This window comes from Lipomyces japonicus (genome assembly GCF_038497905.1).
Source record: "Lipomyces japonicus strain CBS 7319 unplaced genomic scaffold V1514scaffold_10, whole genome shotgun sequence".
Classification (NCBI taxonomy): domain Eukaryota; kingdom Fungi; phylum Ascomycota; class Lipomycetes; order Lipomycetales; family Lipomycetaceae; genus Lipomyces; species Lipomyces japonicus.
The window spans coordinates 131,954-147,065 of NW_027117822.1; the positions used below are offsets into that span (position 1 = coordinate 131,954).

A 15,112-nucleotide genomic window follows, 5' to 3' on the forward strand; every position below is an offset into this window, starting at 1 on the left:
GCTGTCATTTGATTATAAACGTCAAATTCAACGATACCGGTCATGCATAAATGCATAGCAATAATAAGTTTTTATGGCACAGTGCGCTAGCTTTCGGAGTTGCCAACTCATGTAAAGTCTAATTAAACGTGCAAGATCTTTCATGAGCAAACAAAATTTAATGTCATTATTGCATGGCAAACTATCACTAGAACATCAAATAAAAACAATAATAATAGTAATAGTAATAGTAATAATAATAAATTCTCGCACGGTTATTTAAAATTTCATACATATGATCGTATCAGATATATTCAAAAAGAGAAATTATGTCCATAATCATCGCAACCTCTTTTTTTTTTTTCTGCCGTCATTGCTAAAAAAAAATCATTCCGCAACCGCAGCAGCCTGAGCAGTCTCAAGTTTCTCAACCACTGGATCAGGAATAACCGTTTCCGCAGCAACAGGCGTGGCAACTTCGACCGGGCTTTGCTTGGTCGTAACCGGATGAGCAGTCTGGTATCCAACTTTTTCAAGCGCATCGTTAACGTATTGTCTTGCCACTTTTGTTGCCTGTCCTAAGTACTGATCAGCCTTGGTTTGAGCAACCTTGGCCTGTTCTTCAACAATTTTTTCCACCTTGGCCACCTGAGCATCAATCTCAGTTTGAAATTGAAGGTAAAGTGGGGGCAAAGAAAACGCAAAAATAATGGCAGCAGAAACCAGGGTCCATAATGAAATATAACGGACAAGGAAGTAAGTGAAGTACGAGATAATGAATGCCTGTAAAACATTAACATGATGCTCATGCTTAATCAGTAATGTAAGTCAAACAAAACGTACAGAAATCGTTAACGGAACGTTCTCCACGAATGCGATTCTTTGAATTTCAACAAGAACAAAGTTGAGCAATGTAAGACCCTCGGCAATCAACGGATCAACAGAATCCTTGGAGAGCGTAAAATATTTTCCACCAATAAATGAGCTAAAATAAAAACCAAATTAAATTGTCAATCTGCAAACTCCTGCCCTCATTTTACAAAAAAAAATCATAAGATTGCTTACCTGACAAAACCTGGACTGCGCTTGATAGACCTTCCAGACAGTTCAATGAGAACACCGGCTATTCCCCCGTTTAGTTTCGAAAATAATCATCTTTAGAAAAAAAAAAAAAAAAAAAAAAAAAACATACTTCCAAACGCAAGATATGCAGCATTAAGAACAAGTTTAAGCACATCAACATATTTTACCAAAACCAACGCGACGATTGATCCGGCAAAAACGCTGCCGGTGTAAATCGGATTTTTCCAGGTCAACAAGTTGGCAAAATAAGTCTTGTACTTGTTAAATTGAGGTGCTATAAATGTTCAATTAATACACATTTACGAATTGCAATGACTGCTGCCATGATCTATTCAAATCCTTTTTGGCATAACCACATCATCAAAATCAATCAATCAATCAATCAATCAATCTAAACCCCAGAAATGTTAGCTAAACCATCAATTTCAAATTACAACTATCGATATTAATCAATTGCACTCAAACGAGCCAAACAAAACAAAAAGCGTGGTCTCGTGAGCGTAACAACGGGTGCCAAAAGAAAAACAAAAAAAAAAACTATACGCTAACTTACCACTTACAAGGCACGGCCTTAGGAGTATTAACAATGTCTGACATGATTATGCTTCAAAATTCTCAAGTAAATATAAGCTTATGAGTATATGCCAGACGATTGATTATAAAATTCTTCACTTATATATTATTTCTGGCTGAGAACGTTCTGGTGGAAGTGTTCGGATTCGGCAAAAAGCCGCACTGATCGCGAAAAGCTCAAGGGTTACGTCATTTGCGCCTAATCAACAATATTTTACATTATCAGCTCTTACATCTTCCATGTCGTTTAAAAACAACATCATGTACAAAAAGAAAGTGAGAAAGACCATAATCCGTCCTTCTGCAATGAATCTGTATGATACAAAATACTAAACCAGAGATTTTCAAACTTGCCGAAATTCTCTTCAAAAGCGAAATAATAAAAAAAATAATAAAATTACCAGTGACCAACTTGAATGTACACTTTTTTCTCCACAAGAGCGCCAACATAAATCAAAATGAATTAAAAATAACTGAAAAAAAAAAAATTGCTGGTAATCGCAAACGTTTGTACTTGATTGTTTAAAAAACAAAATTTATCGCTAATATTGTCGTTCCAGTCGGTATACTACCAAGTTGATATCGCAAATAATTCTCAATCCAGTTACTGTGTGCATCAACGTTAATTCTGTCGTCACGAAGATTCGACGGTTTCGCTAGGATGACCACCACCTCTCCATTTACCTATATGCTTAAAGCCCCTGTAAAAAAAAAAAAAAAAAAAAAAACCCAAAAAAAAAGATTTTAAAAATTATGGTTAGCATTAGAAAACTTGAATTGATTCAGGCATTTGAAAAGACCTGCCTTGCTAAATCCACCCCCTGCAAATCGCCTAAATCTTCAGCTGCTGTTGGAATTGCATTAGCCGCTGCAGCGTTCACGGCATCAAAGATGGCATCACTTCGACTCGGTGATACCTGCCTTTCAGTACCATGAGGGTTAAAATGTGACGGCGTAGGTTGACTTTCACCATTTTGTTCATGCGTTGCTGACGGGCTCGAAAATTTGCTCGGCGAAAAGTCACCCGGTTTTGCTGGTGTTGACGAGAGTTGCATATACCTCCAAAACGGGGCTGGTGAACTATTAGGCATGTATGACGATGGTAGTTGCTGCTGTTGTGCTGATGACGGCGGCGCCAGAATAAGGTTTTCGGTGTGCCGATTCACGATCGGCGTCTTCGTTGATATTCCTCGTAAGCCAATCGATATCGGGCTTCCCCGAGCAGTAAGCGTGGGTCCTTCATTATGAACGTTTTCAATTTCTGTAGCTGCTGCAATAACATTACTGGTATTCGCAAGCTTTTCAGGCGTGTATGACAACAAATTGTTTACGTTCTTCCTATTAGGTGATGGCGTGACGTTTCCTGAAGCTTGAAACGAAGTTTTGTTTGCTAATCTTGACGAGATGCCATTATCGTCATCTTCAGCGTCATCCGTTACGAAGGTTTTATATCGTTGCTCACCAGCGGCTAGATTTGAAGGGGGTAGGATTGAAGTCGTAGAAGAATTGAATGGAATATTGGCTTTACCTGTAGTTCGTCTTTGAGGTGTCTCATGAGATGATGACACTACATCTGAATTTGAATTTGCGTTGGCTTGAAACGAAAGCGAAGTTCCTCGCTTCCAAGATAGTTCCTTCTCCGCCAGCTTTCGAACGTATTCATCCTTATAATCTGGATTTATCTGCCACTTCATACCTTTACCTGGTTGATCACTCGCTCGTGGAACTTTCTGGAACGCCTTGTTAAGAGACAGGTTGTGCCGAATCGAGTTTTGCCAGCCCGATTTAGCATGCCGATAAAACGAATAATGATCTGAAATCCAACTATAAATCGCTGAAAGCGTAAGTTTTTCCTCTTCACTAGATAATATAGCCTGTGATATCATGGTGGCATAACTATATGGCGGCTTGATGTCTTTTGCTTCGTCCAAGCTAAGATCATGATAGTATTGAGCATTCGGTGACGAAACCCACCGTACTTGAGATTTTCCAGAAACCGATAAACCTTTCGAATATGCAGACGATTGATTCTGAACCGCATGTATTTGTTCTTCATACTCGCCGTCTGTTTCATTGTTATTCTCTAATTCTGGAACTTGATCTGGCAAAACGAACATCATTTGCACACCGCCGATATCAAGAATATTCCCACTATTAATCGTGACCGTATTTCCATCTTTAAATAACTTGCCATCAATTTTGACTCCATTCCGTCCTGCAATGGAGATTACCCATGATCGACTATTCAGGTCATACCGCACGACCGCATGCTTTCGACTGACAACCTTGGCAGGCCCGAGATCAATATCAACAGGTTCAGGTTGCTCGTCCATTCCAGGTAATGGTTCAGAATATCTTCCAATCGTGACTTTGAGTTCTCGAACATAATACGTCCATGTCGAACCTGTAACGCCAATTTAGCAAAAAAAAAAAAAGGACCGCCACAATGAATTTTCCAACTTACCTGCTAATTTGGCATAAGCTTGAACCTCAGTATTTGAATTTTTATCATTCGCGTAATCAACCGCAACTTGTACTCTGTGACGTGGCATGGCAAGCCTTGATATGATCGTGTTAAGACTATCTGGCACTAAACTATCTGGAATCGCAAGATCTTCATCGTAAACCTTTTGTTTATAAATTAATAAATATTTCAATCCATGTCAGACATTTCATTAAAAATACTCACTTTTCGTTTTTTGGCGGATCTCTTGCCTGAAGGTGAGTCCTGCACCTGAGTGACACTTGAGTCCTCTTGGTTTGCCCGTCTCGATCGTTTTAATGGTGACGACATAATCTAAAAAAAAAATAAAAAATCTAAAAAAAAAATAAAACAAAATAAAATAAAATTAGCAACTATCAATTTAAATAGATGCATGTATGTAATAGGCATGTTATAAAAACCGAGACGGGTTGAAGTTGCTATAGATTGCATCAACACGGGCTATCGCGGGATGAAGTAAACAAACAGTCCAACACGTAAACAGACAATCAAAACAAAAACAAACACCAAGATCATACCAAAAATAAATCCCAAAAAATCATGCTGCGAAAATAAAAAAAAATAAATAAAACCAAAAAAAAAAATAAACCTTTGTTTTTAAACAGTCTTGCAGTTGTCCGATACTTTGGTGAAGTTTTTGCTAATGTCCGTGACGCCGATTGGAAAAAAAAAAAAAAAAAAAAGCACTATAACAAACAATAAAAAAAAACCATAACAATGATTCTATCTTAAAAGTTCTGAAATCTTTGAATAATAACTGCACATATTCTGAAACAAAAAATAAAAAGATCTATACATACCTTTGGCACCTGAGTTTGGTTGCTATCGAACAAGGAAAGAGCGTTTTCACGCTAAAATGTGGATTAATGAAATTTATTGCACTGCGCTTCAAACCTCACGCAAGCTTAATTAATTAATTACGCGAAGTGCACAATCTCTGCGTGTATATTGTCAACACAGCAAATACATCATTTAACGCATGGTCTTTTGTTTAAACATCGTCGGATGTAGAGTTTTTTATTTTAAAAAAAAATGTAGGTTAATTTTGATCTCATGTTCTGTAGCAAGGCATCAGGATGTACGGTCGATCGTCACAACATTCTGATTAGTAAGTGCTGATTCAATTACGGATTGCGCATTTTAAGTTTTCTCTAAATAATGTAAATATATATATCGAGATATACAAATTTAGCAAAAAAATAAAAATAAAAATAAAATAGTTACTATCACAAACGTCTACTTCTTCTTCAGCTTTCTTTGCTTCTTTCTTCCAGCTTCCGGCTTCATGGCAATAGTACTATTGCGATTGATCTCATCTTGTTCTAAAAATTGAACCCATCCTTTCTCAAATTCATCTAAATCATGCTGCCAAAGATCCTTTGCGCTTTTCTTTAAAATTTCATTTAATTCGTTCTCCTTGTGATCACGGTCACGAAGAAGTTTTTCGTACCGTTCTCTAGTAAGCGACCAGATTGGCATTCCAACAAGGTAGTCGTAAGAAGAAATGGCAACGTCATCATTAAGATTATCCTCATTGTCATTATCTTCAGACGGAAGCGGCTCGTCATCATTAACGAGACCCAACTTCTTTGTCTTACTAATAGGAGGAAATTTTAATTTTTGCAGCTCTTGAACAAGATCCAACCTTTTCCTGTTGGAGATCACAAGTTTTTTATCGATAATCAGCTTCACAAACTGCGCTTGAGCCGAAAGTTTTTCAAGCTCACGTGTAAGTAACCCAGCCAAGTGATCCTTGCGTTTTTGATAATATTCCAGGCGAATATAATAAAAATCTTTCAAAATATCTTCAACTCCTTCATATTTTTTAATTCTACCAAGTGCATCAAACGCGACCATATTGTTCATCGAAATTGTACTGGTAAGTTTAAATTTGTTGAGCAGACCTTCATCAAGAGCTTTCTGCATTTCTTCCTCATTAAGTTTAACCACAAATTTAATATCCATTGCATGCTGTTCAGTCATATCTCTGATCCATGGTCGAACTTTATCCGTCCCACTCATACCAGCAAGCAAAAACTCTTTCATGGTTGAAGTCCATTGACGAATAGGAAGCTCGGTAATCTCAAGCGTTGACGCATCAACCTGATTAATGGTTCCAGACACCTTATATCTATCTGAAGCCAGTCTTTCAATCGTGCCATGCCAATTTCTGTACCAAGGGTCCATTGATACAAAGTCTTGGCCATCCATCAATCGGCGAATATTTTGAACAATATCCATGGGATTGTAGTTAGGAATGGAAGTACTCCAGCCGGTACCAATACCATCAGCACCATTGACAAGAATCATCGGAATGATAGGTAAATACCACTCCGGCTCGATACTTTTGTCGTCATCAGTCAAATAATTCAAAACTGGCTCATCATCCACATGAAATATTTTGCGAGTAAGAGGTGTCAGCTCCGTAAAAATATACCTAGGTGCCGAGGCATCTTTTCCTCCAGCTGCTCGTGTTCCAAAACAACCATTCGGAAGCAATAAGTTGATATTATTTGATCCAACATAGTCTTGAGCCATACTGACAATTGTCTGAACCAAAGATTGTTCACCATGATGATAAGCTGATTGTTCAGACACGTATCCAGCTAACTGAGCAACTCTAATTTCCGATCTCAAGTTCCTTTTGAAACAACTATATAAAACCTTTCGCTGACCTGGCTTAAGACCATCAAGAACAGAAGGAATTGACCGAATATTATCGGCCATGGAAAACAAAATTAACTCCTTGTTAATAAAATCTGAAATACTAACTTTCTCAATTGTAGGATCTAAGTGAGTACCAGGCTGCACAAGAAAGTTAGCATAAACACTGACCGCATATTATATAAAGTTTTTTTTTTTTTTTTTTTAATTTATCATACCTTGAACAACCGCAGCCATTCTTTACGATCATCAGCTTTTTTTTTAGAAAATGCCAAATCAATTAGCTCCTTGTCTCCGTCCTGCAAAGAATGAAAGTGTTTCAGATGTTTGTCTAGCTGCTGAAAGTATTCACGACCCTCCACCGTAGAAGATGTACCTAAACCCTTGTAATACTTATGCTTCCACGAGCATGTAGCTCCTTCTGTTTCTTTCCAATATTCAAATTCCGGCATCGTATAAAAAGGAATAACAGTTTTTTGTTTACCCTTCGTAATAGTGACTTTAACAATAGGTGTAATAAATTCAACTAAAAATCCAGGGATATCTAACAAACCAGGAAATGTCGATTCAATGAAATTGATCAAAAGGCCTTTGATATGAGAGCCATCATGATCTTGATCAGTGAAAATCATTAAATGACCATAACGAAGGTCCTTTGTTGAAGTGTAATGCTTTTTGTGTTGAAGGCCCATAATCTGCTTGATGGCCTGAATTTCAGCATTCTTCATGATTTGATCATGCGACGCCTCTCGCACATTAAGCAACTTTCCTCGAAGTGGGAAAACTAAAAAAAAAATTAGTTTGCATACTTTTTACATAACACAAGGCTACCTACCGCCATAGTAATCACGACCGACAACACTAAGTCCCGCTACCGCTAACGCTTTAGCAGAATCACCTTCAGTCAAGATAAGCGTGCACTTATAACCCTCTTTAGTCCCAGCAAGGTTAGCATCGTCAAGCTTTACGAGACCAGTAATTCTGTTGCGCTTTGAGCCATCGGTTTTTCTTAATTCTTTGTCTGCATTTGCAGTCGCAATATCAAGAAGACTTTCTAGAATTCCAGTTTTTAAAATTTTCTTGAAAAAATCATCCGTTAGTTGACATTTGGAACCAAACGCCGACGCTCTAGTTGTGAGTTGTTCTTTTGTCTGTGAAGTAAACGCTGGATTCTCAATAAGACAATTCACAAACAAAAATATATTATTTTTAATTTGCATTGGCTTCACATTAGCACCCTTATTTTTCTTCTTGGCGGTTTCAGAGAGTTTGTTGACTATTTGGTCGCAGATGTAATTGACATGAGTACCTCCTGCTGTCGTGGCAATGGAGTTGACAAATGAAACCTGATTAAAAGAACCATCTGACACTGCAAAACCAATCTCCCAGCGATCGTTAACAATTTCATGAACAATGATAGGTTTAGGACCAGAAACTTCAGTCTTGATATCCTTTTTATCTTCTTCATCTTCATCCTTGATAGAATCCAATGATACAGGTTCACTTTGCGCAGCAAGTGCCTTGACATACATTTCAATATATTGCTTAAAATTGCGAACTTTCAAACGCTCGCCATCAAGAAAAAGTTTCACGTTAGAGACCGATCCTGCTAAATCGTAAACACGACGCATCATAATACCAATCAAATCGGCATCCATTTCAGTCATATTGAAAAGTGTAAGATCTGGTTTAAACGAAATTTTGGTGTACTCTTCGCCTTTTGAATTTGCAGTAATTTTTGGCTTTTCAACTTTTCCCATATTATTTGACCAAACTTGTTTATATTTTTTTTTGCTATTTTTATCTGCAGTCTCTAATATAAACTCCGTAGAAAAAATGTTACAGAGCTTGGCACCATAACCATTTCTACCACCAGTAACCTTCTTTTCATCATCGTCGTAATTACTGGATGTTAATAAATTGCCGAAAATAAGTTCAGGAATATACATGTTTTCTTTTTCATGCATTTCAATAGGAATTCCACGGCCATTGTTGAAAATAGTTACTTGATTAGCCTCTTTATCAATAGTAACTTTTAAAGTGTCCATATTGGGGTCACGAATCTTGTTGTCAGCTGCGTTAACCAAGATTTCATCAAATATCTTATACAATCCAGGAACAAATCTGACAGGTTTGTAAACCATGCTGTTTGATACCTTATCAAAAGTCCACATCTGACGTGACTCGTATTCAACAGAGCCGATGTAGGTATCAGGACGCTTAAGAATATGTTGAAGCTGAGTGAGTTTTTGGTAAGTTTCCGAGCTAGTCTTATTTTTAGCAGCCGCAGGTAATTGTTTTTGACCAACAAGTGGCGAAGATAAAGCCAAGTCGTCAGAAACTGGTTTTGACAAGCTGGAAGATTTTGCTTCTGTGGGCTTCGTCACAGAAGGAACAGGAGACGATGATTTAAACACAAAATCAGAATCTGCTCTATCGATATGGCCAGCAATAGGAGAAGAAAAAAGACTTAAATCATTTTCTCTATTCGAAAACGGCTCAGCTGCTTTTTTTTGAGCTGGTTTTTTACCAATAGTACTTTGCACTTTTTTAGTAGCAGCTGCGGGCTTGTCCGACCCAGCCTTCTTTGCAGGTGCTTTTTTGACAGGTGCAACCTTTTTCGGTCCAGTCGATGTCTTGGCCACCTTCTTAGGTGGAGAGCTCGCTTCAAAATCATCATCGTCATCATTATCATGCTGATAAACGTCTATATCAGACGACGAATCAAACAGGCGCTTCCTAGAAGCCACTGATGCTGCCCGACGAGGAGGGGCAGCCTTTTTGCTCTAAAACACAAAATTAACTATTGAATCAATTTTAACCTGTTAGTCTAGGCAATCACATACCTCGACGAGATCAGGCGAAAATGGATCTGAATATTCATCCTCTGAGAGATCAACCGTGCTCTTCGCCATAGCAGCAGATGACTCAGTATTCGATTTGTTTAAAGTAAAAGATTTACTAAAACTTAATCGAGCCGAATCGATCAACAAAAGTGAATTTTTTTGTAACGAGCGATGCTGAAGAAGTTTAAAACGAACTAGTTGGAACGCGTACACGACTTGTTTACTTTGGACTTGAAGGCGACCTGTAAACAATGGAGCACCAAATCGGAGAACCGAATACGGCATAAACGCGTATAATGTTTATGCGTATAGAACTTAGCAATACAATATATTGCCACTTTGGCCGCCAGCAATACTCACAAGAGCAAATTCTTGTAAGAGGAATTTAAAATTTTTTCTTTTATTTAGTGAGTAAAAAAATTATTGCTATTATTTGTTGAGAGGACTGATCGGTTCTGCTGAGGTGTAAGTATGCACATAAGAAAAAAAAAAAATTCGATCATTGAAAGCTAATTTCAGGCTTGATGCTCAAGATGTGAACAGGGTAACTCAAAATCCATTAAACACCGATAACCGTCTACGCTGTTCATGACTCGTTTTAAACATGGTAGTTACGTTCTACTGAACTGGGTCTACTAATTAATAAATTAATGAGATTTGTTGACAAAATAATAATGTATATGCTTAATATTGTACAATTGCAATTAAATCACGGTACGAAACAATTGATAAAATAAAAATCCTAGACTCACTCCCGAAAATATGACCAAAAAAAAAAAAAAAAAAAAAATTAAACTGAAACAGATGTATAGCATAAAAAAAACTCCATAATCCTTATAAACACCTGATATTTACAATGATCTTAATTGAACTAAAGCTTGGACAGCTTCTGCCTCACGGTCTTGTCTATCATTTTCCATTCGCTCTTTGAAGCCTTTCGCGTTAGTTGAGCCAAAAGCTGCTGCAGACGAAATGCTAAGCTTATGATCAGAGAAACTTTGACCGTAAGACGTGAACTTAGTATCTGCAGTGCCAGTTGAAGACACTGACGCTCTAGATGAATCAGTCGAGCTACTAACGCTTTGAGTAGGGTTCGTATGCATCTTGTGGAAAGCATCACCGCGCCGAAGAGACTCCACTCCTGCCGACTGCCAATCTTCTTCATCAGTATCGCTATGATAATTAAGATCAATTTCATCGACATCCATGTCGGCTTCCATTTCATCGTCCATTTCATCGTCTTCATTCATGCGCAGCTCGTATTCATCCAGGGAGGAAGAAAACATTAAATCGCCATCATAGGGCGATAAGATAGTTGTAGTAATCACGCTAGATCCTCGTCTTCTGCGGTCTCGAAGAATTTTGACATTTGAACTGTTGGCGCTCGCTGGGTCATGAATATCGTCGCTTGGAGGGAATGCGGAGTTGCGACGAGTTGTGGAGAACGAAACGCCACCAGTCAGCGGTGAGAACGGGAAAAGATTAGGAGAAACCGGAATGCTAGAACCAGCAGATGTTGCAAATGACCTCGATGGCACCGGCCGCGAGCTCGAGCTCGAAAATGTAAACGAGGACTTGCGCCTTGAGGAAGAAGCGGGCGCACCAGTCGGAATTGGTTGCGTACGGTTAATATCAGAGAGCATGATAAGAGATAAACAATCCGGCAGGGTCAGTCAGACTGGCCTAGCAGAATACAAATCTTCTTTTTGTCGTGAGCCGTAATTTAATGAACGTCAAATGAGCAAAACACTTTAAGTCTAATGTATCTGAACCAAGGAGGTGGAGCAATTAAGGGAGGAAGGCAATGCACGAAGGCAGATTGCCTTTCTGTCATGTCCGTCTTGGGGTAAGAGTACGCGAACCGTGGATCGGCGGGGTTTGTACCGGGGTTTCAGCGAACCGCCGCCACAGAACCGGCCACGCGTGACTTGACTAGTGAACCGAACCCGAATTAGTGCAGCACATAGGGTTCCGGCTCGTTTCTGAGGCCTTGCGAATTCACAAGTGACAAGGGATGGATGGCCGATTGAGTGAGAACTCAATTAGTTAGGAATAAGCACACCGAGAGGCACTGATCTTCAATGACTTGCTTATTTATTATACACAAAGATAAAACTACTTTTTTTTATAATGTTATGTAGCTATCCAAGTTGGTCCACCCTGTAACCCAAACTCTATCGTGCCCTTACCCACACATCAAAGCGGGCTCTTGTGTGAAGAAGGCAAGAAGGTCGAAAAGGTCACGAGCAACGGCACCGGGATTGATCAATTGCACCAACCATACCACATACTAATAAGTGGTTATTAAGCTGATTTGAATATCCAGTGGTCAAGGCAGGTTGTGTTTTGCTTGCGGATCCGTATGACGTTAGCCATACTTCATCACTAGTTGTTCTCAGCATGATCAGCCCATCAAAAGAGAAGACGTATCCGATTTCCTTGAGCGACAAATTTTTATCGAAAAAAGAAGATGATCTCTATGCTTTTAAATGTTTGTACTATCTTTTATTATGTTATGGCTTATTTGGTTTTAATTTTTTTTTTTTTTTTTTTTTGCTTCTTGCTAGATTCTTTCAAACCAGATTCAATAGATGTTACCAAGGCTTCCGTGCTGTCAAAGTCTGGATCGGACTACACCTTAGAATCTAGTGGTGTTCAGGTATGTTATTAATTTTGATATTTGTACTTAGCATCAATCCAGCTCATACTTTTTAAACAAACAGAACGATGAGAAGTTTTATTTTGACGGACAGGTCTCGGATGCAAAAGACGTCGAATGTCTTTTGGTATATGATGAGCAGTCGCAGTCCTTCGTGCTGCATCGTCTTTCAAACGTCGTACGTTTGAAGCCGTTAAGGTCTCAACCCAAGTCTCTTAATCACAAATCTTCTGTTACCAACGATCACAACTTGAATGCATCCGCCAAGGCAACTTCGTCGTCGAGTGCTGTCAAATCTTCTTTATCATCATCGTCATATCAATTACGAAAAGAGGAAACCTTTTTTGAAATTGATAAACCTCTATCTGATCCCATTTCAGAAGCGCCGAGTCGATCACCTTCATTGCTGCAAGATTTGACCGAACCTGCGAGTGACAGAGAGGAATCAGATAAACATAGTTCGGCGACTCAGTCAATACCGTCATCACGGACAACTACAAAGCCAACTCCTGAAATATTACAAGAAGAATCTTCTGATGAAGATGACAATGAAGACGTAATAATGAAAGACTCACAGTCTAGATTTATAATAGATGATGAGTCAACAGGCATAAAAGAAACCACGCCGAAGCCCAAAATATTGGCCACAAGAAGTGCTCGAATCAGTGGTCCAATAAGTTTACGAGGTATTGCTGGTGGTAGTCGTGAAGAAGATGACATTTCATCCAGCAGTGAGGAAGAATGATTAGTCTTGAGTTCAATTTTGACTATTCGCTAGCGCATGGCCTTTTTTGCACGCATCCAGTAAAGCTTGTGCTCTTTTTTTTCATTTTTTGGCTTTGGCTTCGGTTTTGGTTTCGGTTTTGGTTTTGGTTTTAGTTTTGGTTTTGGTTTTGTTAGGTATTACATATTGAGTTTTTGCATTTATATATTAATGAGGTTTTCTGTTATATATATATGGGTTTTTATTGGTTTCAACTCGACTAGAAAGTTAAGGAAATGTGCACATAACGAGGATAAGTCGTGTCGCTGTGTACTATAAATTTATCAATTATTAGTATTCAAAAGTGTTCTAATACTAATAAATCAATTTCACAGTTTTGCAGCTTCTTTGATATCCGAAGCTCCGACAATAACATCGTTTTTTCTATCTCTTAAAAGTCTTCTGAGAATTTTACCACTTGGACTTTTGGGAATTTGATCAATAACAACGATTCCTCCCCATAATCTTTTAGGCTTTGAAACACTCTTGTCCATCCATTTCTTGATTTCAAGAGCATCGCCTCCGGATGCAAGCACGACAAACGCTCTTGGTTGCTCACTGGCTTCATTCTCTGACCAATGAGCAATCACTGCCGCATCGATTACTTTTGGATGAGTTAAAAGCTTGGCCTCGAGCTCAGCGGGTGCAACTTGAAATCCCTTTGATTTGATAAGTTCTTTTAGGCGGTCAACGATATACCAATACCCATCTTCATCTACAGATGCAACATCGCCAGTGTGTAACCATCCATCTGTTAATGTCACGGCGTTGGCTTGAGGATTGTTTAAATAACCCATCATGATGTTTGGACCTTTAAGAATGAGTTCACCAGGCCTGCCTGGAGGAGTGTCTTTGCCTTCTTCATCAATAAGTCTGGCTTCTATATTTCTTAAAAGAAATCCGATGGAACCCATTTTTTCTGCCGGTCTGGTCTTAGGCATGAGATGAGTGGCCGGACTTGTCTCAGTAAGCCCATATCCTTGAGATACCACAATACCATTGCCTAAACGATCCTGTACAGCATTCGCTAAAGAAATGCTCAAAGGAGCAGCTGCACAATATATTGTTCGAAGACTTATTGAAATCTCTTTGTATTTGTCAACAACTGGAGATTTTGCCAACAAAATCATGATAGGCGGTACCGCGTGAACAAATGTGATTTTGTATTTAATTACGGATTGAAGAAACTTTTCGAAATTGAACTCGGGATATACGATTAGCGTAGCTCCAATGTATACGCTGAGGTATACATGCAGCGTCAGCGCATAAATATGAGTCTGAGGCAAAAAACCTGCATAAACATCGTCTGGCGCGAAGATTGTTTTGTCACTGGTAATAGCTTGAAGAATGTTATTTGCAAGGTTAGAATGAGATGTCATGACTCCCTTGAATTTCCCAGTTGTTCCAGAAGAAAAGCAAAGATAGGCCAGCGATTTGTCTGCCGGTTGTGAAAGCTCAACAGGGATTCCAAGGTCCACATTTAGCTCTGTTTGAATGGCTTCAGTGATGAACGGTTTAAAGGCAAGCAATTCACACTTGGTCCCTCGGACTGCCTCTTCTCCGACCTTGGTAAAATGGCCATCCAAGGCAATTAAATATCGCGCGTTAGCTTCGACAATTTGATTTTTGACATCATCTTGCATATAAGATGAGCTTATTGGAGATACGACTCCTCCCGCGGCAATAATCGCATGATGCGTGGCAGGAAGAGTGATAACGTTTGGAATAAACAAGCCAATAACTTGGCCAGGTTTCAACCGATATTTGGTTTTTAACAACGCTGTCAACTTTTTGACAAGTTGAACATGTTGACCAAGTGTAAGACTTTCACCCGAGTAGCCGTCAACCAAAACTGGTTTGTTTTCTCTGCCTGTTATGTAGGGCGAAGAGTTTAAAAGATCACTGATAGAGCCCATGAAAATTGGTGCGCTCGGGTATGGCGATCGATAAATGACGGAACTCATCGTTATAATACTATCGATTTATCTTTTTGGTCTTGAAGAAATTGAGACCGTCTTTATCCAATCTGCCGTGCTGGTTTG

The 15,112-nt window shown here is 38.9% G+C and overlaps 6 protein-coding genes across 6 annotated transcripts; 1 reads left to right on the top strand and 5 right to left on the bottom strand.

Annotated features, from left to right (window-relative positions):
• Positions 1-91: 91 nt before the first annotated feature.
• On the bottom strand, positions 92-1,756 carry V1514DRAFT_327746 (putative reticulon-like protein RtnA). The gene is made up of 5 exons (XM_066927037.1): positions 1,623-1,756; positions 1,172-1,336; positions 1,045-1,102; positions 823-964; positions 92-762 (listed from the first exon to the last, which is right to left on the bottom strand). Exons 1-5 carry the CDS (start codon positions 1,657-1,659, stop codon positions 367-369), a joined length of 798 nt encoding a protein of 265 aa, XP_066784516.1. The 5' UTR covers positions 1,660-1,756; the 3' UTR covers positions 92-366.
• A 661-nt stretch (positions 1,757-2,417) lies between these two features.
• On the bottom strand, positions 2,418-4,187 carry V1514DRAFT_346748 (fork head domain-containing protein; the record flags this gene model as incomplete). The annotated part of the gene is made up of 2 exons (XM_066929279.1): positions 2,418-4,039; positions 4,100-4,187. 2 exons carry the CDS (start codon positions 4,185-4,187, stop codon positions 2,418-2,420), a joined length of 1,710 nt encoding a protein of 569 aa, XP_066784517.1.
• A 1,187-nt stretch (positions 4,188-5,374) lies between these two features.
• On the bottom strand, positions 5,375-9,717 carry V1514DRAFT_341669 (DNA topoisomerase; the record flags this gene model as incomplete). The annotated part of the gene is made up of 4 exons (XM_066929067.1): positions 5,375-6,943; positions 7,021-7,586; positions 7,638-9,588; positions 9,649-9,717. 4 exons carry the CDS (start codon positions 9,715-9,717, stop codon positions 5,375-5,377), a joined length of 4,155 nt encoding a protein of 1,384 aa, XP_066784518.1.
• Positions 9,718-10,284: 567 nt separating this feature from the next.
• Positions 10,285-11,481, bottom strand: V1514DRAFT_327760 (uncharacterized protein). Its single transcript, XM_066927038.1, has one exon. It carries the CDS (start codon positions 11,289-11,291, stop codon positions 10,500-10,502), a length of 792 nt encoding a protein of 263 aa, XP_066784519.1. The 5' UTR covers positions 11,292-11,481; the 3' UTR covers positions 10,285-10,499.
• Positions 11,482-12,048: 567 nt separating this feature from the next.
• V1514DRAFT_346750 (RNA polymerase II transcription elongation factor-domain-containing protein) lies at positions 12,049-13,052 on the top strand (the record flags this gene model as incomplete). The annotated part of the gene is made up of 3 exons (XM_066929280.1): positions 12,049-12,139; positions 12,216-12,307; positions 12,372-13,052. The coding sequence occupies 3 exons, from the start codon at positions 12,049-12,051 to the stop codon at positions 13,050-13,052; spliced, it is 864 nt and encodes a 287-aa protein (XP_066784520.1).
• A 347-nt stretch (positions 13,053-13,399) lies between these two features.
• V1514DRAFT_304351 (uncharacterized protein) lies at positions 13,400-15,034 on the bottom strand (the record flags this gene model as incomplete). The annotated part of the gene is made up of 1 exon (XM_066925629.1): positions 13,400-15,034. The coding sequence occupies one exon, from the start codon at positions 15,032-15,034 to the stop codon at positions 13,400-13,402; it is 1,635 nt and encodes a 544-aa protein (XP_066784521.1).
• Positions 15,035-15,112: the final 78 nt, after the last annotated feature.